At 30.7% G+C, this 25,049-nt stretch overlaps 1 protein-coding gene across 1 annotated transcript; it reads left to right on the top strand.

Annotated features, from left to right (window-relative positions):
• The first annotated feature begins 388 nt into the window (after window positions 1–388).
• Window positions 389–25,049, top strand: LOC134710411 (kinesin-like protein KIF6). The gene is made up of 21 exons (XM_063570766.1): window positions 389–573; window positions 1,927–2,036; window positions 3,544–3,618; window positions 4,348–4,390; window positions 4,956–5,060; window positions 7,085–7,194; window positions 8,832–8,961; window positions 9,383–9,501; window positions 10,043–10,130; window positions 10,533–10,676; window positions 11,012–11,202; window positions 11,796–11,901; window positions 12,364–12,508; window positions 13,191–13,409; window positions 16,788–16,946; window positions 18,789–18,839; window positions 19,848–19,926; window positions 20,753–20,888; window positions 22,091–22,395; window positions 23,428–23,522; window positions 24,275–25,049. Exons 1-21 carry the CDS (start codon window positions 514–516, stop codon window positions 24,289–24,291), a joined length of 2,487 nt encoding a protein of 828 aa, XP_063426836.1. The 5' UTR covers window positions 389–513; the 3' UTR covers window positions 24,292–25,049.

The raw sequence follows: 25,049 nt of genomic DNA, 5'->3' as shown, positions 1-25,049 counted from the left end.
ATAATAGCAGTACTGCGAATAAAGAGTCAGAAAGAGACGATTATTAGAAATCAGAAATGCTGTGTGATTTTGATTTATTGAAGGAAACCGCGATATGTTCTTATACAGTACTAATCTTTTTATTTGGAATGTCCGATCTCAGTAAAAAAATATTGTATTACGAGTTATTGGTCTTTTTTCTTCAATAACCAAGCAACTTAAAAAAAAACAGTGATCAAAAGTATATGAAACCCTTATACAATGAATTAGTCAATCCTAAATGTATATTATTGTACTGTAAATCGGTATACGTGTGTTCGATTCAAGAGATATCTCGGAACATGTGTCGTAATCTCTCCGAGACAGGACAGAAGATTATAAACTATATTTAACCAATCAAAAACGAAGGAATGTGATTCCTCGGTACTGTAATGTTTTAAAATGGCTGCCTATTTTGGAAACCAAAGTTATTTTCTAATTAATTAACCTTTCGCTAATTAAGCCAGTAAAGATTTGCAAATATAACTAAAAGATATGGTCAAGCAAACTATACAGATATTTGGAAGAGTAAAGCCAACTCGATCCAAAGCAGGGGTAAACATATACACTTCATGTTTGTTATAGGATAAAGTGTTTTCATGCACAATAGTCATTAGTCAAATATTTAACCTGACAGTGACAGCCTGCTGAATTAATGTTTAATTAGACATTTCCATAGAAAAAAAGTCTTAAGAAATCCTAAATAACATTTTATTATAATCAAATATATATTCATGAAGTTGTCACACCCACAATATAGCCAGCGACTGCAGAGTAAACAATAATAAATGATGCAAACATTATGTGCATAGCATTTTCTCTGAAAAAATAGAAATAATATGAGCCAGGCATAACCTGTGACATGGGACAAAGTCTGTATGATTAATTTTTTATTCAATTTAAACATGCATTACATATTCTGATAACAAAAAAGAAACAGAAATAACATATTTCAGATTTTGGTTCTATTGTTAGGGATTTTAGCTGTGACATTATTTTAGTCAAACATGTAAACAAAGAAACAATATCATCAGGTATTTCATAGAATTTTTAAAAATGAAATTGGTTTTTAGTTTCTTCATATATTTTACTAAACTGAGAATTATATATTTTATTCAAAGTTTCATGCAAACAAGACCGGAAAAAGGAAGTAGATTTCGATCCGAGCAGATGCAGGGAATTGAAAAAGTCTGATAAAGAAAGTTAATTATTTTGAGTTCATTAGTAGAATGAAAAGTTTTCCAGAAGTTTTGGATTTTTTTTTTGGTTTGTTTTTTTTGTTGATTTTTCTTCTGTAATTGGGGACTGGCTCTATTCCCATATTACATTCTGTCACTGTCGACAGCAGCGTCCACAAATATTCACTCTGTGTTTATTAAACTTGGACAGAAGCTTCTAATAATCAGTATCTAGAGGAAATTTTTTAATATTTTCCCCCCATTTTGTTGAGCCTGCAACTAACAGCAAAAGTAGGTCAGAGACACTAAATTTAGTGGAAACCATTAATTGTTTTTAGAAATAGCACAACAATGTACTTACGACCTTTGAAAATACATCATGTATATTTGGATTTGGTAGATAGTCGTCTATCCCACTTACATTGTAAATCTACTGTATATATTTACAGTGAAGAGAGAGTATAAATGACATTGGTAAATTAGTTTTGTTAGTCCATGTTTTTTTTTAACCTGATGGCTTTCAAGATTTTCGACTCTGTAGTTCAAGAGTAATGTTTAAGAGCCTTTCAAATGCTTAAAATTTTGTCTATAATTGTCATTACATCCTTGAATTTGAATGATATAAATATATTATGATTATTAGAACAATTATGAGCACAATGTTTCCCTAGTCAAGATTGTACATCAGATGCATTTTTTGATATAAATAGTATCTTTTTCTTTATTCCAGCTTTATGAAATTGATGAAGATGATGAAAGCCATCCTAGACTGACAATTACTGTACCTAGAGAACTTGCTGATGGTTTTGTAAATAATAAAAAGGAAAATTATAAATTTAGGTAAACAGTTAAAACAATAAAAGTCAATATGAACTGCTTGTATTTTTTATAAAGATTTTTTAGCCACATTTTGCATAGGATATTTTAATATAAAACAGCATAACCTAATGAAGTACTATTTTTTTTAGCTCATCAGGAACTGTGAGCTTTAGCCATCACTTGGCCTCCGTTGTTGTCGCCATTTGTCTGGTGTAAACTATTTCAATCATCTTATCCTCTGAAACTACTAGACCAATTCCATCCAAACTTAGGCAAAATAATCCTTAGGGTATCAAAAATAAAGTTTGTGTTTTATTTTCTGTTTCGTCAAAAAAAGATGGCCACCAATGACTTAAAATAGAACATTGGGGTAAAATGCAGTTTTTGGCTTTTATCTCAAAAACTAAAGCAGTTAGAGCAAATCTGACAATGGGTTAAATTGTTTCTAAGGTAATAATGTAGTTGTCCTGAAATTTTTAGATGAATCTAATAGCCAATTGTTGGGTTGCTGCCACTTAATTGGTTATTTTTAGGAAATTTTGCAGTTTTGGGTTATTATCTTGAATAGTATGCATGATAAAGATACACTGTAAACAGCAAATATGTTCAGCAAAGTAAGATGTACAAAGAAGTTTTATGACCAAAATTGTAAAATGACCCCTTAAAGAGTTATTGCCCTTTAAGGACAATTTTACACAATTTGTGAATCATTTTTTATAACTTTAAAAAATCTCCTTTCTGAAACCACTGAACCAATTCTAAACCAAATTGAAGAAAGTATGACAAAAAAAACTGCATTTATAAACGCTTATCAATATACATTAAACCAAGAAAACAAACTACGAAGAAATTGGACACTTACATTCTTAAACGAAAGATAAATGCCAAAAAAATCAAGGTGAGCGATGCAGGCTCTTGAGAGCCTCTAGTTTGACAATATATGTATCAAGTTTTGTGAAAAAAAGACTAGCCTCAAACACAAAAAAATCTTTTTTAGTTGATGTTTACCTATACATGCCTTGGTAGGGTTAGGTAGGACATTCTTTGTAATTTATTTTTCTATCTTCATGCTTAAATAATAATTGGTTAAAGTAAGATATTTGTAATGTTCATTTATGTTTATATTTATGTATGTATACATTGAGGAAACGTTGTTGAAAAACTTGTCTAATCATTTGCCCCCCTTCCCTCCCCTCCCCTCCCCAACCCAACATTTTGTAAATTGTTTTAGATGATAAGGCAAGAATATCTTTTTAATTAAAGGTTAAAACATATGTGTCATAAACTCATAAAATATTTCAGGTAGGCTGCTTTAAGTTGGGAAGGAAGGTAACATCAAACAATTCAAACAGTATTTTTGTCCTTCAAAATGTTTTTGCCAAAGCTATTGACAAATTTAACTAATCACATGGATTAGGCATAATCCCATTTCATCTGTACACTTATTTACTGATACTGTGAGAAAAAACAAGTTTTCATACTAGAAATGGGGAACAACTCTCTCTATCTTATCATTATTTTTTTTCAGATTTCAGAAGGTTTTTGATCAATCCACCCAACAAGATGAAATATTTGATAATGTTGCAAAGCCAGTGGCAGACAGGTATATTTTGTACCTATATGTAAACAATGTACTTTAAATTATAGATACAGTTTATATTTTATATAAATTTGTAATACACACAAAACAAAACAGACATTTAAAAAAATATTTGACACCACAGCAGAATTTGACAACTACTGAACCAACTCTATAATTAAAAAAACACACAAACATTTTTTCTGTAAAAATCTCAGACAAGAATATAACGGCCAATCAATTACAAAATTTTCTGAGAAAAGAGCTACTGTACAGAGTTGTAAAGGCAAACTATGTGTGTTGTTGAATAAGTTTCTCCTAATACCTTTCTAAATACATACCAAAAGTCTTGTACAGTACAGCTTCTAATTAAATAACCACAAATTTAACAGCAAATGAAGAGACAAAAAAAATAAAAAATTAGAATCTTGGTCAAAATGAACTTGGTGGTTTTGATAGGCTTACTAAAGTAGCCAAAACATTTGGTTGACTATTGCACCTCAAGAAAACATAGGGTCAAAGATTGATATTGTATTTAATCATGTAAGAATGTATACCTGTCATAAAAGATGGATACTGAGTAAAAATTTGTATCTCACAATACTTTTTGTAGCTTTGACTTTTCAAAATTATAGCACTGGACATTTATTTTTAATTCTCAAGAGTATTATATCTTTTTTTCAATTATACAGCAAGCACATATGCCAAATCTGTCTTACTTGGTTATAGCTTTATATTTTATTTCTGTTTTAGTGTTTTGCAGGGATACAATGGAACCATTTTTGCATATGGACAGGTAAGTTTACAGAAGTGTATAGGTGTGGTAACATAATTTATTCATTTCATCTTTCGTAGGCCGGATATTAAAATTGGGAAGAGAGACACATGTATGACTGTATGTACGGTTAAAGATATTATCTGAAGGTAAAGTTGCTTGAATAGAGAAAATAGATGTAGGGCTGAGTTTAGAAATATTCAATTTATGATCTGACATTTTGTTCTGCATCAATTATTTTGCAGATTTATCTTATTTACGCAGACACATATTTTACAATTCTATTTCATTGTCTTCTCAAAATAAATGCTGACCAGGTAATAACACTATTTCCTGATGGGACCATTTTTAAAGAGGAACAGTATGGTTCTTATCATTAAGTATTAAATCATGTAAAAAAGCATCTAAATTGTGTTTTGTTTACAAGAGTTTTTGACCAATGAAAGTACGTTTGACCGCAAAAGAAACTTTAGTTTCCTTTTAAAATTTTGATAGTTGAACAAATTTTAGCATTCTAGATTTATGTCGTTTTGACATAAATCTGGAATGCCAAAATATAATTTATGATAAAAATATTGTTTTTCAGACAGGCAGTGGAAAAACCTTCACAATTACTGGTGGGGCAGAGCGTTATAATGATAGAGGAATAATTCCTAGATGCTTATCATATTTGTTTGAACAGTTTGAACAGGTAATATATCAACTTTGACTATTAATTTGTTGGTTGGTTTATTTTGTATGGTTTTTCAGATTGACTATTGTGTCCTTAAGGCTTTATATTTTATAATATGTCACCTTATGAAGGAAAATTCTTTGTTGATAAAATGATTATAATATAATTTGTTTCTGTCATTAAAAAATATTTGCAATGTTTTCATACAACTGCAAAATTTTTGCAGTCATATATTGCTATCACTTTGGCTTCTTAAGCATTGTCCGTAGACACTTGGTATCCGAACAATTACTTTAGTATAAATGAAAAGAAATCTATGAAATTCAAACACAAGGTTTATAACCACATAAAGAAGGTGGGATTTATTTTGGGGGTTGTGGTCCTAACAGTTGAGTAATTATAGGCCAAAATGGGGCCTAAATCAGCATTTTTCTAGTTTCCAGAAAATATTTTATGGAACATTGTATGGATCTCTCTGAAATAATACCATATGGTTCCATACCAGAAAGGGATGGTTATGATTGGCTTTGGGGGGTTATGGCTCAAACCCTTTAGGGATTAGGGGCTCGAAGGGGGGAAACAAGGGTGTCCTGGTCAATGGACAATTACAGAATCGTTAGGGTTTTTTCAGAAAAAAAAGGGGGGGGAGGTAAATAGAAATTGTAGGGGTACAGTATTTTTTAAGATTACAAATATTAAGAAGAAAATTTCTTCAAATACTTTTATGGGTCAAAAAAGGGTTGGGTTGGGGTAAATATTTTGTTCTATTTTTTATGGGGGTCCATTCTCAACAGCTTAGTGTATTACTCAAAATCAATTAAAAAGAAGAGGAAAAATGTTTTTAAAATTTATTTTTTTGGAGGAGAGGGGACAAAGGGAGGGGGGGGGGGGCAATTCACTTTAGCACAATAGTTAAATTTAAATATGAATTCATATCATATAACAAATTCTAAGTTTTTTTACTACAATTATTCTGTGCAAACAACCTATTATGTATCAAATATTTAATTACAATCCAAATTCCCACGTTTATTCAAGCGCAAATATTGTGTCCATTTTTGCCCCAACTGTTCATGGTTCTCTGTGGTTGTTTCCAGCTGCGCAATTTATTTTGTTATTGCGAAAATTGCAATATGACAAGTTTTTGAATCTAGCAATTATATTTTAATAGAATTATTTGTATGTTACATTTAATGAAGTTGATAAAGGAGTAGGGGCAATAAGGCCCTTATTTGGCCCAAAAATAACTGCAAATTTAAAAGTTATCATACATATTTTTAAATTACTGAAAACTTAACTAAGGTATAAGGTACTTAGAAAATCAAAACAAATTTGACATCAAACAAGTTAATATGGCAACAAATCATGACCTAATTTGCATATTTTGTAAAATTTCGTGATTTTCTTTGTTTATACATCATATTTTAAGTATATTTTAGATTGAAAAAGTATGTGCGCACCCAAGAAACAACTTTATTTGTGGTGAGATTATGCCAATAGTTATAATAAAGCTTCTGTTAAATAATTTTGTTGTTTCTCGGCTGCGCAGGCTGGAAATAATGATAGAAAACTGCATAAATTCTGTATTTTTCATCGTTTTTGTGAAAACAGTACACATTATGACGTAATTCTGACGTCATCAGATAAAAATCTTTCTGTTTTTTTAAATTTATATTTCTTGACCCTATGCATTTCTAAACATTATGTGCCAATTTGAAATGGTTATCAAACATTTTATTTTCTTGGGCCAAAACTAGGCCTTAATGCCCCTACTCCTTTATATCACATTTTTTTCTATTGTACAAAAATAACAATGGTGAATACACTTAAAAGTATACTATAATTTTTGTGACTTTCACAAATTGATAAACTACTCAAAAATTAATTGTCAAACTATAAAATCATAAGAAAATAAGTTGCTTAACAATAAAAATAGGGCCAAATGTGAACTGAAGTAGTTTGTAAAAAATTTTTTTTTACAGTAATTATAAGTGTAATATGATTCTTATTTATAATATCTAGTTATTCATTTGTTATTGTAGGATGGAGGTCGGTCCTATACTTTACATATATCCTACTTAGAAATCTATAATGAGAGTGGTTATGATTTATTAGACCCTAAACATGATGCCGCAAAGCTAGAAGACCTTCCGTAAGTATTCAGGGCTCAGGCGACTTGGGCGAAGAAGTCTCTTTCCACGACCGTCACTTGGCTTTCCCCAACCCCCAAAAGCGAAAACAAATTGCCCTGTTATTTTCGATACTTGCTTTCAGTCGCTTCCGTCATCGGACATTTTCAATTTTTACCAAGTTGATGAAACATCAACTTTTTATTGATAATTTAATAAATTCTGACATAAAAGATTCATAATCTTAAGAAAAGAGGTTGAAGCATTGTTTTTAAAGTGTGTAGCAAGTTATTAAATAAAATTACAACTTTTTTATCACTTCGTGCACTTCCGTAAGTTCCGGTGCTTGTTACTCGAAAACGTACATCAACCTAACTTTCGGCTGCAAAATAAGTTTGTTACTTCATTTAAATGTGATAAAAGTTGCCTCCAGTAAATGTTCAATCCATTTATTGCATTAAAAACGTCATGATCCTTTCCAAATAACTTGTCAAACATCGTTTATTTTTGTAAATTTTCTTGCATTCGTCCACCATTGACCGATTTCTAAACTACGGATCGGTAACGGACCAGCTATGACCGAAATCTGTATTTTTACAAAAATTACTAGAGATGCACAGATGGAACAGCTGACAGAAGAATATTGATCCCAAAAGGAAAAATAACGCATTCCACACGCATTAAAAGACTTTTGGTTACATCTAAATAAACTCATCATTGTTTGGTGTATATAATTCCCTATAATTTATATGGATTGTTGTAAACTATTGTATAGTTGCTTAACTCTTAGACTATTACACTTATATCAATATATTATGGCCCAGCTTACCTTTATATATATTTTGATGAGAAACACTGAATTTCATACACAAGATAGTTTTTAATTAAATTGTAATTGATATATTATAATTTCTTTACCTTTTAAAAAAAAATCATTATTTTTTTAGTGCTAGATATTTAGTTGGTAGTTTCTCACAAGGACCTTGGTAATTTTTAAACAAATTTTAATTTGAAATGTTACTTTAATTGTATTACTTAGATATGAATTGAACAATATAAAAAGAACATTATTTACAAATGACCGTTTATACTAAAGTAAAATCCAAACATTGTTGCACACCGCACGAATGAGCACTTCTCTTTCAAATCTCACCACTTCTCCCTATCAGTTTCAAAAAGAGAAGTCACTTCTCCCTAAAATTCTGAAGTAGTGTGAGCCCTGAGTATTGACAAAAAATTAAGACAAAAGTTCTAACTGTTATAAAATATCTTTTACATCTAACATTTGAATATTACCCACTATTACCAAAGATTTTCCGATCAGGATGATCCTGTCCGAGTAATATTTTGCAAACCTTGAAACTACGAAATATTGGAATGACCTGTTCTAGCAGATTCCATAAAAAGTCAAAATAAAATACAAAGATAGATAACTGTTTGGAAAGTTAAATATTGATTTCTTATTTAACATATGAATAAAAGAAGGTGTATGTATTGTAGTCTTTTATTGTGGATTCTTCACTTTAGATAGACCTCCACCTTAAAAATTTATGTTTCAATACTGTATTGTAAAACGAAAGCTTTTGAAAATAGACGACATACAAAACTATTATGACAGGCTTGTTGCCATTTATTTTATGGTCTTCATTTTGTGTTTAAGGAAAGTGAGTTTAATGGAGGACACAGACCAGAATATCCATTTAAAGAATTTGTCTGTACATCCTGCCAATAGTGAAGAGGAAGCATTGAATTTACTCTTCCTTGGAGACACCAACAGAATGATTGCAGAGGTATGGTGCAATTGTTACCTCAGTTTCGAATAAATTGCCCTTTCATTGATGCACAATCTGATTAAAAGTTTTGCCTCAAATGCTCAATTCAACTTTCTGTGCTTAGACACAGAATCTGTGACAGAGTAAAAGAAACATCCAAAAAAATACTCATATTCTATGGAATTAAGTGGTCGTCCTATGTCCCTCATGGGACGAAGTGGATTAAGTCAAGTCAAAGTCTGTAATTAAACTTTAAAGGATAAAAATGAATAAGGAGTAAGAGGTGGAGAGAAGGAGAATTAAGTGGCCTCTCCCCCTGTCTCTGCATCAAAGGTATAAAAAGTAACAAAAATTACCTTGTTTTACAAATTTACCAAATTGTCTTGTTTATGTCTTAAATAATTTTTGTTGTAAGGTGTCCGTATGTTTTTATTGACAGACACCTATGAATCAAGCCTCTACAAGATCACATTGTATATTCACCGTCCATCTGACTTCTACAGAGACTGGATCAGCTACCATCAGAAGATCGAAACTCCATCTGGTGGATTTGGCAGGGTAATACTATACTTGACTCTAATAATCTAGTTCCATTTCTATCATACTATTAGTGTAAAAGTATTGCCTTGTGTTTATAACATGCAGATTTTGTGAAAGCATTATAGGTCCAACAGTAAGATAAGTTTGAAAAACAACAATATCTTGATGTTGTCATTCGGTCTTCAATAAAAGTGTCCAAATGTCAAATCCTCAATTACTTTGACTCTGAACAAGCTGTGAATAAATTTAATATTGAGTTCCTATAGTAAGAAACTATAAACCCTCCTCTGATTGTTTGATTAAAAAAAAATCTATTTCAATAATAAATCTAAATAAGGTGAAAGTTAGTGCATCATGAGTCAACTAAATTTAAAAAAAATTATGAACTATTCAGAATAGTAAAATAGAACTATCTTTTTAAATTGAACTTATTTTGGTATACGTTCTGATGTGTAAATCAGTGATCTTGATGTTTTAATAAAACCTTACTGATAATGAAAAATAAAAAAATGATTTATAGTGAAATTGTGACTGATAATTTGTAGAATTTGTATTTTAGATCAGAGAGGGTATCAAAGACTGGTGTTAATGGAGTACTACTCAAAGAAGCTAAATATATCAACTTATCATTACACTTCTTAGAACAGGTAAATATTCAAATACAATATTAATATGAATCATCCTAAACAATGTTGGTTTTTTTTTAATAAAAAGAATCTTGGATAGAACTGTTCTATTAAGGAATTTATTTCAACCAAAACTCTCTAAAGAAGTTGTTTTATATTTTATTTGAAATATAATAAGTAATAATGTGAAAAAATCCTTATTTTTTTCCTCATTGATAGAATAGAGCAATTAATAAATTAAACCTGCATTTAGAGAGGGCATGAAAAGGTTTGAAGATTTTTACTTGTTCACTGCTGATCTTAGTCCATAAAAGGACAGCATTGGTATTAAATAAACCTTGTTCCTTTGTGTAAAGTATAAAAGGGTCCATATGGTCAAGTTTTCACCTCATTCACTATGAAAGTTTTTCTTTTCTTTTGCAGGTGATAATAGCATTAGCAGATAAGAGTCGTCAACACATCCCCTACAGGAATTCTATGATGACATCAGTAATACGGGACAGTCTGGGTGGTAACTGTATGACAACCATGATAGCCACTTGTTCTGTGGAAAAGAAAAATGTTGATGTAAGTTGACTAAAAAATTTTGGAGATCTTGATTTTTTTGGGGAATTTTCTTGAAATATTGAATTAGTGATCATTTTTATTTCTGAAGTAGTCATCAGATACATTACTCCTTTTTCTCTACTGGGAAGAAATCAAATATTATAGATACAGTGCCTTAAGTAGGAATGTTTTTTGGATGGAATTTCTTTTTGTAGCCAAGTGGATAATAATGAATTATCAGAAATATAAATTAATATTGTTAATTATTCAATTTGTATTTATAATGTGTTGAAATTACATTAATTAACATAATGTTTAGAAATAAAATGAATTAACTTTAATTTCTTCTTTAACAGGAGACAATTTCAACTTGTCGTTTTGCACAAAGAGTTGCAATGATTAAGAATGACGTCATGGTCAATGAAGAACTTGATCCAAAATTACTGATAGCAAGATTAAAAAAGGAGGTTCAACAGTTAAAAGAGGAATTGGCCATGGCTACTGGTGAACAAAGAACAGATAGTCTCACTGAAGAAGAATTAAGCAGGTAATTATGTTGTAACTATCTCCCCTTGGTCCAACAAAGAACAGATAGTCTCACGGAAGAAGAATTAAGCAGGTAATTATGTTGTAATTATCTCCCCTTGGTCCATTATGAATTATAGGCAGATTTATTTCACCAATAGTCATTTTAAAAGTTGGTATTATATTTATTAGGAAATGTGTAATTTTGGGGGTCTAAGTTTAAAATGTACTCAAAACTTCAATTTAAAGTTATCTTGAAGAAGTGGAAAAGTAGACTTTACTGTATTAGTTCATGACAATATTTTACACCCACATAGAAACAGTGCCTTCCATTTGCTTTTTAGTTTGAATTATTTAATTTTTTTAATTTTATTTGTGTCATATCGAAGGCTTAAAAAGATCAATTGAATACATTGATAAAAGAGACATGCCTTTTTTCATGAAATTAATTTTGCAGTTAAACATCAATATGGCTGATTATTGTTGTCATAGTTCAAGTTGCTTAAAAGCATGTTGTAATTCAAATAAAAGTTGTTAATTCTAAGAATTATATGATCAGCCTGAATTTTGATGAGTATGTAGATAATTTTTCTAGGCTTATTTTTCTTTTTTTAGATGTAAATATGCAGTAGACAACTATTTAGCTGACAATGATAAAGAATCAACGTTAGATATTGGTGCTGATATGAGGAAGATCCAGTATTGTTATTCTCTCCTCAAAGTAAATACAAACAGTCAACATGTTGTTATAAAGAGTTAGATCTAAATTAAGGGACATAACTCATGAAAATCACTGTTGTGTCAACCATTTTAGTAAATATATTCTAAACTTCTTGATTATATAGATAAATTTACTTCTCGTTAAAAGGAGTGTTTGATAGCATTGATTTAGGAAATTAGTTTTTTTTCCATTAACCCAGGTTTAACCTCAGACATCATTCTTCTAAAGATGGTTCAGTTTACTAGCCATTTTATTGACAGTATTTCTCTAAACTATTATAATTGTAGTCTTACATGTGTAATTTATTTGAAAATACCAGAAACCAAAAAGTTTTCTTCATATTTAAGGACTTAATCATGATTAAATATGGTAGAGTACGAATAAGTTAGTTTTATTTTCTTACAATATACATTATTTTACTTCGCTTTTCAAATATAAAACCAAATTTAAATTTCTTCTTAGCAAATGGTACAAGAAAAACCAAAGGTAGTGGAAGTGGAGGCTCAGCAGAGATCCCCGTCCTACACTGATGTTGATACTGGTCCTTATAGAGATTCTGAAAATGGCAGATTAAAAGAACTTATTCTACAGAGAGATAATGAAATCAGTATCCTTTAATACACCAAATTGTTTCTGTTTCTGTAATCAATAATACACAATTATGACTGATTTTTTTTCTCATTGTCATTATTTAACTTTGAGATGAAGTTGTATTAATTCAATGATATCTGGTATTAAAATCAGTGGTTATTTAAATGTCTTCATTTCTTGGAATGTTTATTTAAAAACAACTAAAATATAATTTATAAAACAGCTAAATCAAGTTTAAAATTTTTAACTTTCAACAAGTTATTTTCTTAAGTTACTGTTAAACACATATAGATACTTATACCATCGTACATTTAAAAAGTTTTATATCTTTAATATTTTTTTGTAAAATTAGATACAGACATATGTAGAAAAATTGCAAGTCTTTCTGAGGAAGAAAGAAAAGGCTCCTTCATTTTTGTTTTTGATATATTCCTGTTAGAATAATCATTGTTCCAAAAATTAGAAGTTTGTACACTTTGACCTTTTAAAATACTTGACTATCTGCCATTCTAATTCTATGTATTAATTTATTAGTTTCCATATTAAGAATAAGGATCCTGTTTTGGTCTTGTTATGATAAAACCATATATCAGTTATCTTCATAGGTTGTTGTCTCAGTGTCTTTCAACCACCTCTCCTGTTATTAGTATCAATGAGTTTAAGAATTGTTAGAATTTTCTTCCTTGACAGTTATAAAGATATCTTAGTGGGAATGTTAAAGAAAGAAAAGAAAAGATCTGCTGATGCAATGGCAGAAGTAGAAAGTTTTGGTCATATGAAATCCTTTGAAGACAACAGTCGTCCATCCAGTGGTAGAAGAAGTCGTGGAAGTAGAATGAACACAGCAGAAAGTCTCAGTGCTAATAAACGTAACAGTAGTAGTACCAGTTTGGATGAACAAACAAAAACAAAAATCTGTAAGTACTAAATACAAGTAAGTCAATTCTTGTATGTTATGTCTTATTTCATTGGTGAGTGTCATAGCAACCAAAAACTTACTAGATGTTTAAACTCAAATCAAATATGTACCCTCATGGATAGTGAAGGTCATTTAAAACCCCTATTAGATGGAAGAAATACTAATATTTAAGTATTTTTAGCTCACCTGGCCCAAAGGGCCAAGTGAGCTTTTCCCATCACTTTGCTTCTGGCGTCCGGCGTCGTTGTCGTCCGTCTTTAGCTTTTACAAAAATCTTCTCCTCTGAAACTACTGGGCCAAATTAAACCAAACTTGGCCACAATCATCATTGGGGTATTTAGTTAAAAAATTGTGTCCTGTGACCCGGCCAACCAACCAAGATGGCCACCATGGCTAAAAATAGAACATAGGGGTAAAATGCAGTTTTTGGCTTATAACTCAAAAACCAAAGCATTTAGGGAAAATCTGACAGTGGGTAAAATTGTTTATCAGGTCAAGATCTATCTGCCCTGAAATTTTCAGACAAATTGGACAACCAGTTGTTGGGTTGCTGCCCCTGAATTAGTAATTTGAAGGAAATTTTGCAGTTTTTGCTTATTATCTTGATTAGTATTATAGATAGAGATAAACTGTAAACAGCAATAATGTTCAGCAAAGTAAAATCTACAAATAAGTCATTATGACCAAAATTGTCAATTGACCCATTAAGGAGTTATTGCCCTTTATAGTCAATTTTTAACCATTTTTCATAAATTTAAGTATTCTTTTAAAAAATCTTCTCCTCTGAAACTGCTAGGCATAATTTAACCAAACTTGGCCACCATCATCATTTGGGTACTTAGTTTTAAAAAATGTGTGGCGTGACCCTGCCAACCAACCAAGATGGCCGCCATGGCTAAAAATAGTACATAGGGGCGAAATGTAGATTTTGGCTTATATCTCTGAAACCAAAGCATTTAGAGAAAATCTGACAGGAATAAATTGTTTATCAGGGCAAGATCTATCTACCCTGAAATTTTCAGACAAAACAAACAACCTGTTGTTGGGTTGCTGCCCCAGAATAAGTATTTTAAGGAAATTTGGCAATTTTTTATTTATTATCTTGAATATTATAATAGATAGAGTTAAACTGTAAACAGCAATAATGTTCAGCAAAGTAAGATCTACAAATAAGTCAACATGACCAAAATCGTCAGTTTACCCCTTAAGAAGTTATTGCCCTTTATAGTCATTTTTTAACAATTTTCATAAATTTTTGTAATATATTTTCCACTGTAATTACTGGGCCAAGTTCATTATATATAGAGATAATTATAGCAAGAAGAATGTCCAGTAAAGTAAGATCTACAAACACATCATGATCACCAAAACACAATTTTGTCATGAATTTATCTGTGTCCATTGTTTAATATGCACATAGACTAAGGTGGGCGACACAGGCTCTTGAGAGCCTCTAGTTTATATATTTCCTTAGTCCACGTTTTTTTAATTTGTTGATTTACGGATTTTCTCCATGAAAAAGTCAGGTCGGTCGGTCAGGAAAAAAAGAAGAAAAAAATCTTTCAAGACAGAAAACTGATATGCAAAATAAAAAAATATTTCACCTTTCTTATATTAATTTGTTATACTATTTTGTCATCATTCTTAGATTTTAGTTCGATGAAATATTATTGCTCATCTGAAAACATCGCATGACATTGTCTATTATAAATTTTCTGTTAAAAAAAGGGGGGTGCATGGTCAAAGACGAAATTAAATTGTCATTTCACAAACAAGAAAAACAGATTAACGTAAGTGGCTCTTAATCAAAACTTGGTGAATATTAATAAGCATGAAAACTGCTAAAAAAATGTAAAAACGTACGAAAATAAGTTTCAACACACATGTCAAAAACGTAACAGACTTGTCCACTGGAAAAACGAGAATATCAGGTTAAATAATCTGTTGCCATGCATTCCCGTTTTTTATCCAAATGGTCGATATTTTTTTATTATCTATGAAACAAGAAAATATCAAAAGATTTGATAAAATTCAGCACTTTAACTTGATGTCTTGAACTTCCACCTGTCCACGTTTGGACAAGTCTATTTCTATGAGAACATGCATCTTACGGACTGGTGACAAATAAGGGAAATGAACTTATTGTGTAATTGGTTTTAAACACAGGTTTCGTTCCGCAAAATTATTTGCGCAAACAACATTTCAAGGTCATTAATAATTGATTTGTCTATTTTTAGAAACGTAAACTGGAAAATTATTTTTTTCACAACAGAAAGTGTCATCACTTCTGTTAGTGATTAATGCATTTCATTTCATAGAAAAAGGATATTTTAATTATTTTTCAGGGATAATGCATTTGTTAAGGTCGATGGGAATAGAAAAGCATGAAAAGTCGATTTTATTTTTATTCAGGAAATCGGCAAAATCGGGTCGGCGAATCCGTACACCAACAAATTAAAAAATCCTGGCCTTATATAAAAAATCAAATGGAAACATTGAAATGATGAAATTTGAAGTTTGATAATTTTAAATCAGATTGTGATTTTATGGGAATATATGAAAAATGACTTTAAGATCAGCCATTCTCTCATTTTACAATCTAACAATCCACTATTTCACAATACTTCAAATCACTAGTAAAATTGCTAGACCCCTATAATATGTTTAAAAAAATTATTATATTTAATTGCATAAACTCAATACCGCCTTTGTTAATAGAAAAATCACTGGATATGATAAAACCCTCTTCTATGAAAATTTAATTAGTCTTTTGCACTTACCACATATTCCCAAACAAGATAAAAACTTATAATTCATCAGAACTTATCTCTTATTTTCACCAATAGGACTTTATGTAAGACCCTTCGTTAATTGTCTGTTTTTAAAGATAATCATTAAATGGCAAATTACTGTTTTAATTAATGATATGCCTTTGATTAAGGAAAGGTGTTGGCAGCTTCATTGTTTAATTCCTGAATATTTAATGTTAAAAACATCAAACATATGTTCAGGTGTAATTAATAATGATCTTATATGTGTAAAAGTTAATACAGTGGGAGACAACCACACTACCTTCTTAAACATATAAAAAGAATCATAACTTTTCAAGTGAAAACTTTTTTTTTTCATTTATAGTTAGTTTTGTCAAAGTTATAAGGATATTATTAAGTTTAACTTCACATGATCAGAAACAGCCACAGATTTTTTTCTCTTATTTTCGCCCAATATATGGGGAATTAATAAGAAGTATTTTAAATTATGAAATATGAAACTGAAGCAAACACCAACGAGTGGAAGAGGATGACAATCAATTTCAGTAAACATTTAACCATGAATAATAGAATTTATTTAATTTTACTGCATATATATCTTTCAGTGGGAGACATGTCAACAGGTAGACAGGAAGCTTTTGAGACATTTAAAAGAGACTATCCAAATAATTCTGCCATTGAAGACAATAAAGACGCACTAAAACAGAAATATGTGGAAGCTAAAAAATTGGGAGAATATGTCAACAAATCTCGAACAAAAATAAGTAAGTATAACAAGATCTCTTTTGGGGTTTTCATGGTGTTGGATTGTTGTCTCATTGACATATACGCCACATCTCCTAATCATAAGTTTCGACTAGGCTAGATTTTAGCAATGGATTAAAGGATTATACTCAGTTTTTATATGAGCGCAAAAAGTAAAAAAAAATGGTTGTATATTGGTATCACATTGTTGTGGTCGTCAGCTTCTTTCGAATACAGTTAGTTTCCGGACAGTAAGTTAATTTAAGTGAATACAAAATAGTTTGAAACCACAAAAGAAAGGTTGGGATTGATTTTGGGGGTTATGGTCCCAACAGTTTAGGAACAAAGGGCCCAAAAGAGGTCAAAATAAGTATTTTTGTAGTTCCAGACAATAACTAGTGTGTAAGTGTATGGATCTTTCTGAAATTGCATCACAAGGTTCCATATCAAACTAGAGGCTCTAAAGAGCCTGTGTCGCTCATCTTGGTATATGTGAATCAAACAAAGGAAGAAGATAGTTCATGACAAAATTGTCTTTAGGTGATTGTGATGTGTTTGTACATCTAACTTGACTGAACATTCTTGCTGCTTACAATTATCTCTATCTATAATGAATTTGTTCGTGTAGTTTCAGTGGAAAATGTTAGTAAAAATTTACAAATTTTATGAAAATTGTTAAAAATTGATTATAAAGGACAATAACTTCTTAGGGGGTCAATTGACCATTTTTGTCATTTTGACTTACTTTAGAGTCTTAAATTGCTGTACATAATTGCTATTTACAGTTTATCTCTATCTATAATAATATTCAAGATAATAACCCAAAACAGCAAAATTTCCTAAAATTACCAATTTAGGAGCAGCAACCTAACAATGAGTTGTCCGTTTCATTTAAAAATTTCAGGGCAGATAGATCTTGACCAGATAAACAATTTTCCCCTTTGTCAGATTTGCTCTAAATGCTTTGGTTTTTGAGTTATAAGCCAAAAACTGCATTTTACCCCTATGTTCTATTTTTAGCCGTAGCAGCCATCTTGGTTGGTTTGCCTAGTCACAAAACACAATTTTTAAACTAGATAGCCTAATAATGATTCTGGCTATGTTTGGTAAAATTTGGCCCAGTAGTTTCAGAGGAGAAGATTTTTGTAAAAGATCATGGAGATTTACGAAAAATGGTTAAAAATTGACTATAAAGGGCAATAACTCCTAAAGGGGTCAACTGACCATTTTGGTCATGTTGACTTATTTGTAAATCTTACTTTGCTGAACATTATTGCTGTTTACAGTTTATCTCCATCTTCAATAATATTTAAGATAATAACCAAAAACAGTAAAATTTCCTTAAAATTACCAAGTTAGGGGCAGCAACCCAACAATGGGTTGTCTGATTCATCTGAAAATTTCAGGGCAGATAGATCTTGACCTGATAAACATTTTTTCCTTGTCAGATTTGCTCTTAATGCTTTGGTTTTTGAGTTATAAGCCCAAAACTGCATTCCATATGTTCTATTTTTAGCCCTGGCGGCCATCTTGGTTGGTTGGCCGGGTCAAAAAACACAATTTTTAAACTAGATACATTAATGATGATTGTGGCCAAGTTTGTTTTAATTTGGCCCAGTTGTTTTAGAGGAGAAGATTTTTGTAAAAGTTAACGACGACGGACGCCAAGTGATGAGAAAAGCTCACTTGGCCTTTTAGGCCAGGTGAGCTAAAAAGGAAGGTTTGCTGTACTATGGACAAATTCTTGTATATTTTATCTTTTATGCCTTTATCTGATTTTGGTTATAATCATTCATGTAAATAATTGTATAAATAATTATGTTTAAAATAATTGTAAATATTTCATATTTTGTTTTTAACAGATCATGTGAAGTCCCAGATAGAACAGTACAGAATGCAATTAGCAATGAGAGGTAAGTAGAAAAAACTATCAAAAGTCTTTCTTAATGTTTTGTTATTGTGTTTCTGTCACAGCTATACATACTTATCCTACTTTTCTAATTTTTTCATAGAAAAAAGATGGGTTGTTGGAAGTTTGTGCAGCAATACAGTGAATCCTGACTAAACCCAATTCTGTATCAAACGAAAACCTTTCTTAACCAAACATTTTTTTAAGCACCGTCATATCAAATTGTATGCGTTGTGAACCTGATAAAACCGAACATCAATCAAAACCAAACAAAATGTAAAGTCCAGAAGAGGTTCAGTTTAAACAGGTTTCGCTGTATTTCCTTACCAAAGATATATATATAGTTTATAGTTAACGATAATTGAATAGCAGTATTTGTACTTGAGATATAAAGAAGAAGTTCATTCAATGATATTTTTCTGGCCTTTAGCCAGGAATTTCCAAAGGGGGGTTCGTTGGACTCACAAACTTGACTTTAACAGTCACAATTTTTACAGAACATTGACTTTAACAGTGCTTATTTGTTTTCAAGGGGGGGGGTTCATCCGAACCACCCTGGCTACGGGTATGTTTTTTATCAAAATGTATAAAGATGTACTATGAATTTCCAATTCTGTAAAATAGTCGGTTACCCATATTTAATTTTTTACCATAAGAAAAAGGGGAAGATAATAAATCCTATTATATATACATTGTATTAACTTTTAGTAAATATTTAATACTGATTTGAGCTCAATGTGTACAAACCATAAATTCATGTTGTGAAGGATATTCACCATGGTTCCTTCTTTAGATTCTTCTGTTCAAAGGTTTCAAGGGTAGCTACGTTTCACAAGGTTCATTGTCTTCTATCAAGATATTTTATTGATGTTTTTAGTAGATGCTGTTTTAAAATAGAGCTGAGTAACATTTTTTGCTGAAATAATGGAATATAACCAAATTTAACATGGAAAAAGAATTCAGGTTTGAAACAGGACATCAATTATGTTTTGAATTTTTTCAATATTTGTAGGCCTTGTTGATCCAGAAGATGCTGAACCAGACGAAGAAGAACAAGAAATGAGAAACGAGATGGAGGAGGAAAAAATGAAGTAAGAGAAATATTTTTTTTATTTTTACTATTTCTATTCTTCTTGCAAATTAATTTTTTTAAATGATTCTTTTTAAAAAAAATAGTATTTTTATAACCAAATGGATATTGAAGTATAATATTAAGAACTTTGAACTAACAAGAAATTTCAAAGTAAAAATAGAAGTGAAGATAATGTATTCTGAACTATTTTGAAACATGTTTCTTCAACAGCAAAACAATGATAAATTTGATTGAATACATCTATTCAACAGTTATTCAGTAAAACAAAACATATGTCTCTATTTATCTATGTATTTCTAGTTTAATGGATGTTTGCTGTACACCATCATGTTTTAAATAATGTTTTGATTGAAGTGAACAATAGCTGGAGATTTAGTTTACACAAGATTGTTTTTATGCCCCACCTACGATAGTATAGGTGCATTATATTTTCTGGTTTGTGCATCACTTTGTCTGTCCATCTATTTGTTCGTTAGTTCCTCCCTCTGTCCAGCTTCAGGTTAAAGTTTTTGGTCAAGGTAGTTCTAAAAAGAGTTGATGTCCTATCAACTTGCAAATTAGAAACATGTTCCATATGAAATGATCTTTCTAATGTTTACGCCAATTAGAGTTTTTACCCCAATTTATTTTCCACTGAAAATAGAAAATGATGATGTGAGTGGTGCATCTGTGTACAATGGACACATTCTTGTTTCTTTTTGCTGTGTCAGGAAAATTGATAAAGTATACTACTTATGAGGTGTTTTTTTCTTGTTTTTTTGCACTGATGTTAAGAAAAAATAAAAAAGCAATGTAACTTTTACTGGTGATTTTCTTTTTCACAGTTACAAAGGATGTTTTACAAGACTTAGAACATTAAAGACAGAAATAGAACATTTACAACATTTGTTAGAGAAGTCAAAAGTGAAATTAATGAAAGATTTTGAGATGTGGTGGGCAGATCAAGTTAATTTACAACAAGTAAGTAAACATCTGAATAACAATTAGATAAAAGTATCAACTATTATTGTTTTATATAGTGGTGGTGTGTACCTCAAAAGTAAATACTGGTTTGTCCTGTAAATTTCCATAATTTAGCAATAGAACAGATTTACAAATGATATAAAATTATTAGACTTACTTTAGTTGATAAAATCCAGAAATAAACTGAAAAGCTCTTTATAAAAAAAAGGAAATATGATATAATTGCAAATGTGACAACTATCCTCTAAAGTCCAAATGATTTGGATGTAAGCATCCACTGGTCACCGTAAGGGTAACAAAGAACCAATCTGTATGGTCAGCTATAAAAGGCCCTTTTTAGATTTTAGAATTTCACTGCGCTTCAGAAAAACGTTTCTACATGCTTAACAATCCTTACATAGTTTTGAATTACATTGAGAGCAGTAATGATATAAATATACTCTTTAATTTTCTTTAGAAGTGATCATGCATTTTCATAAAATACAATCCAGGCAGTTAAGGTGGTACCTAACACTACAGGGAGATAACTCTGTAATATCAGCTAAACGTTTTAATTACGTTGCATTTTGAAGGCAATATAAAGCTTCTCAATGATCAAAATAAGTGTTTGTCAAACTGCTAAATAACCAGTGTAATTTTTCTGATAAAACGCTTGGTTCAAATTTTTTGAATTTTTAATAATTTTGTAAAAGGGTCAAAGTAAATACTTTGTCCAAATTTTATGAAAATTAAACGAGCCAAATTAATTTTAGGGAAAGTGTTGGGTACCACCTTAAACAGTGTCAGTCTATGAATAATAAACAAAGCTATAGTAGACATAAAGACATCTGTCTTCAGGGGTAGCTCCAGGCATTTTAAAAAGGGGGAATGTTCCTAGCCTAGGATAAAAAGGGGGGCAACCATATGTCCCAATTCAAATGCAATGATCATCCAAAGAAAAAGGGGGTTTCCTTTGATCCATGACTGGTCTTTTGTTAGAGACTGTATGCTGCCTGTTAGATGTCATTTAGTTATATTTGTCATTGGGTTACTGTCTCATGTATAAAATCTATGAAATAGTTTCCATTTTTATTAATTTGACAAAGAAAAATAAACCTAAAATTTATGTTATGTTTATTCACTTTTGATAGATACAAAATGAGATCCTAGAAAAATGGAGGTGAAATTTAAGGGTTACACATTTAAGCTGTATATTTCAGAATAATAACAGCAGTAGACAACAAAAGGAGCAGAAATCAGCCTGGAGAACACCTACACCAAACAAGTCAATTCAAAATGGTGTCCATTCATCACAACAGTATGCACCAGACGGCAGGAAACAGTCAGTTCAAAATGGAATCCAGTCATCACAGCAATTCAGTATGGATGGCAGAAAACAGTTTGATCCATCTCAGAGAAGCCCTTACGAGTCCAATAGTAGAAAGCAGTATGATACAGTAGAAACTGATAACAGAAAACAATATGATACTGGACAGAGAAGACCACCAGGACTTCCAAAACCAAGGTATAGGTTAAAGCAACCATCGCATTGATAGTATATATATTTGGTTGTTTTCATTATTTAGAACTTTTGTAGACTCTGGGTAATTAAAAGTTTATCATATGGCCAATATCTGTTGTTTACAATTGTTTAATGCCCTTTAGATGTCTTTTACATGCTGTTTTTTTACTGTTTTTATTGGTATGTGTTTCTTTATTCCATACTTGGTAGAGGTATAGGGGGAGGTTGGGATCACAAAACATGTTAAACCCCACCGCATGTTTGCACCCATCCTAAGTCAGGAGCCTCTCGCTTTTATGAGTCTTGTATGTTTTTATGCCCCACCTACGATAGTAGGGGGCATTATGTTTTCTGGTCTGTGCCTCCGTTTGTCCGTCTGTGCCTCCACGCGTCCATTCGCTTCAGGTTAAAGTTTTTGGTCAAGGTAGTTTTTAAAGAAGTTGAAGTCCAATCAACTTGAAACTTAGTACACATGTTCCCCATGATATGATCTTTCTAATTTTAATGCCAAATTATAGTTTTGAATCCAATTTTATGGTCCACTGAACATAGAAAATGATAGTGTGAAGTTCAGGTTCAAGTTTAGTCAAGTTAGTTTTTGATGAAGTTAAAGTCCAATCAACTTGAAACTTAGTACACATGTTTCCTATGATATGATCTTTCTAATTTTAATTCAAAATTAAAGTTTTGACCCCAATTTCACGTTCTACTGAACATAGAAAATGATAGTGCGAGTGGGGCATCTGTGTACTATGGACACATTCTTGTTTTCTTTTTTTTTTTATTTTATATGTTTTGGAGTTTAGTGTGATGTCCATTTTCACTGAACAAGTGCATAATTTTTTTTAGGGGCCAGATGAGGACCACCTCTGAAATGGGGATTTTCACGTTGCGTTGAAAACCCATTGGTGACTTTCAGCTGATGTCTGCTCTTTGGTTGGGTTGTTGTCTCTTTGACATATTCCCCATTTCCATTCTTCATTTTATGGCATATTTTAAAATATTTCTTTGTATTAATTTTTTTTTCTTTTGTAGGTCAGATTCAGGAAATTTACCAATGACGGGAGATGCTAAGGCTGATGCGGATATCATGGCCTTTATCAAAGCAAGACAAAATCTTTTACGTCAAGGTAATCTATCTTATTAGATTAATGAGGTGTTTATTTGTTGAATATCCACTATCATTTGAAAGTCATGTCTGAGGAAATTATTTGTAATTGTAATAAACATGAGCAAAATAATCGACCTTTGTCTTCATTTTTTTTTTTAATCCTAAAATATTTATACACAGCTTAAAACTTTTTCTTACATTGCTTTTCATTCTCAACAAATTTTATTAGTTTGTGAAAACAAATGATATCTATAAAATTGGAGATAACATCAGTACACAGGTTGACAAAATAATATATTATAAATCTTTTGAAAGTTTGTGCATTTTAACATTGTATGTCTTTAGCATTCTACAGTAGTTTATGATCATTTTTATCACATTTTTTTAAAATAATTACTTGAAGCTATGAGACAAAATTTAATTTCTTAAGTCTCACAGATTATTTTGAAGGTGTTTGTTGATATATAAATTTGGCCCACTCACTCATGCTTAAAACCTGAAAGTCATAACTTTCTGGTTTGAAAGTAAGAGGCTTAGTTTTCACATAAATTAACTTTGTAAAAGTAATATTCATTAATTATTCCATTAAAATGCACTAAAATTCTACCATGATCAAATATTTCATGAACACTTAGAGAACAATTTTGTTTTAGTGGAGAACTAATACCAATAAAATTGAACCAGGTGTATACATGCAATACATTTTGATTACTTTTATGCTCAGAAATGAACTATCACCTTATGAAATTATCATCCAATATCTTTTAACAGCACAAGACAAAAGCTGACATAAGAAACCATAAGTGACATAGCTGTCCAGCAAACATGATACTGGTGCTCCCTAACTAATCTCTATCTTGCCAGCAAGGAGAACTCATTCATTTCACAGTAGTACTGTGTGACATTCATCAGTGTAGAAGATACCAGGATTGTTGCAATTTGAGTGGAGTAAAATAATGTACCATCAATTGAATGAGAGAAATATATGAACAATGTAGCATATAGAATGCAAGAGAGAAACAAAGGCTTTGACTTATTAAATAACTTACTAAAGTCAGATACATGAAAAATAATGCTTTGGAAAATATATTTTCTCAATGTTAATTTATACCAATATCTGTCTTGTTCCTCTGTGTGAACAAATTTACGATTTATTTTTGAATATGGTCACACAAAATTTATCTGACAAGTTTCTCCAAACTGCTGTTAAAATTCCATTTAGTATTCTGTGATTTAAAATTAAATGCTAAAAAAATTATCAAAAAGTTATCACAATTGATTTTATTGATTATGTGAAATAGCCAGATTCAAGGTTTCATTTAAATGCAGCTTATAAACAAAGTTATTGGCAATTAATGACAAATTGACTTCTGTTTTGTAGTTATCGAATTTGAGTTTTTAAATACACAGAACATGTTATCTGCAGCTTGTAAACATTCCTTATTTGTTGTTGTTTTGTTTTATATTTGCTTTACATTTACAACAAGCATATTGCATTGATCATAAATATTATAAAGGTTGGCATTAATTATTTTTAAACATCAGG

This window comes from Mytilus trossulus, chromosome 3 (genome assembly GCF_036588685.1).
Source record: "Mytilus trossulus isolate FHL-02 chromosome 3, PNRI_Mtr1.1.1.hap1, whole genome shotgun sequence".
NCBI lineage: Eukaryota > Metazoa > Mollusca > Bivalvia > Mytilida > Mytilidae > Mytilus > Mytilus trossulus.
The sequence above is the reverse complement of the archived record's forward strand: the minus strand, read 5'-3'. Positions and strand labels throughout refer to the sequence as shown.

Excerpts from the sequence above, each read along its gene's own strand:
- LOC134710411 (XM_063570766.1), top strand. The coding sequence starts at position 514 with ATGGTCAAGCAAACTATACAGATATTTGGAAGAGTAAAGCCAACTCGA. Across the intron at positions 3,619-4,347 it reads GCAAAGCCAGTGGCAGACAG|TGTTTTGCAGGGATACAATG; the intron begins GTATATTTTGTA and ends TTTCTGTTTTAG. Across the intron at positions 11,902-12,363 it reads ATTGTTATTCTCTCCTCAAA|CAAATGGTACAAGAAAAACC; the intron begins GTAAATACAAAC and ends ATTTCTTCTTAG.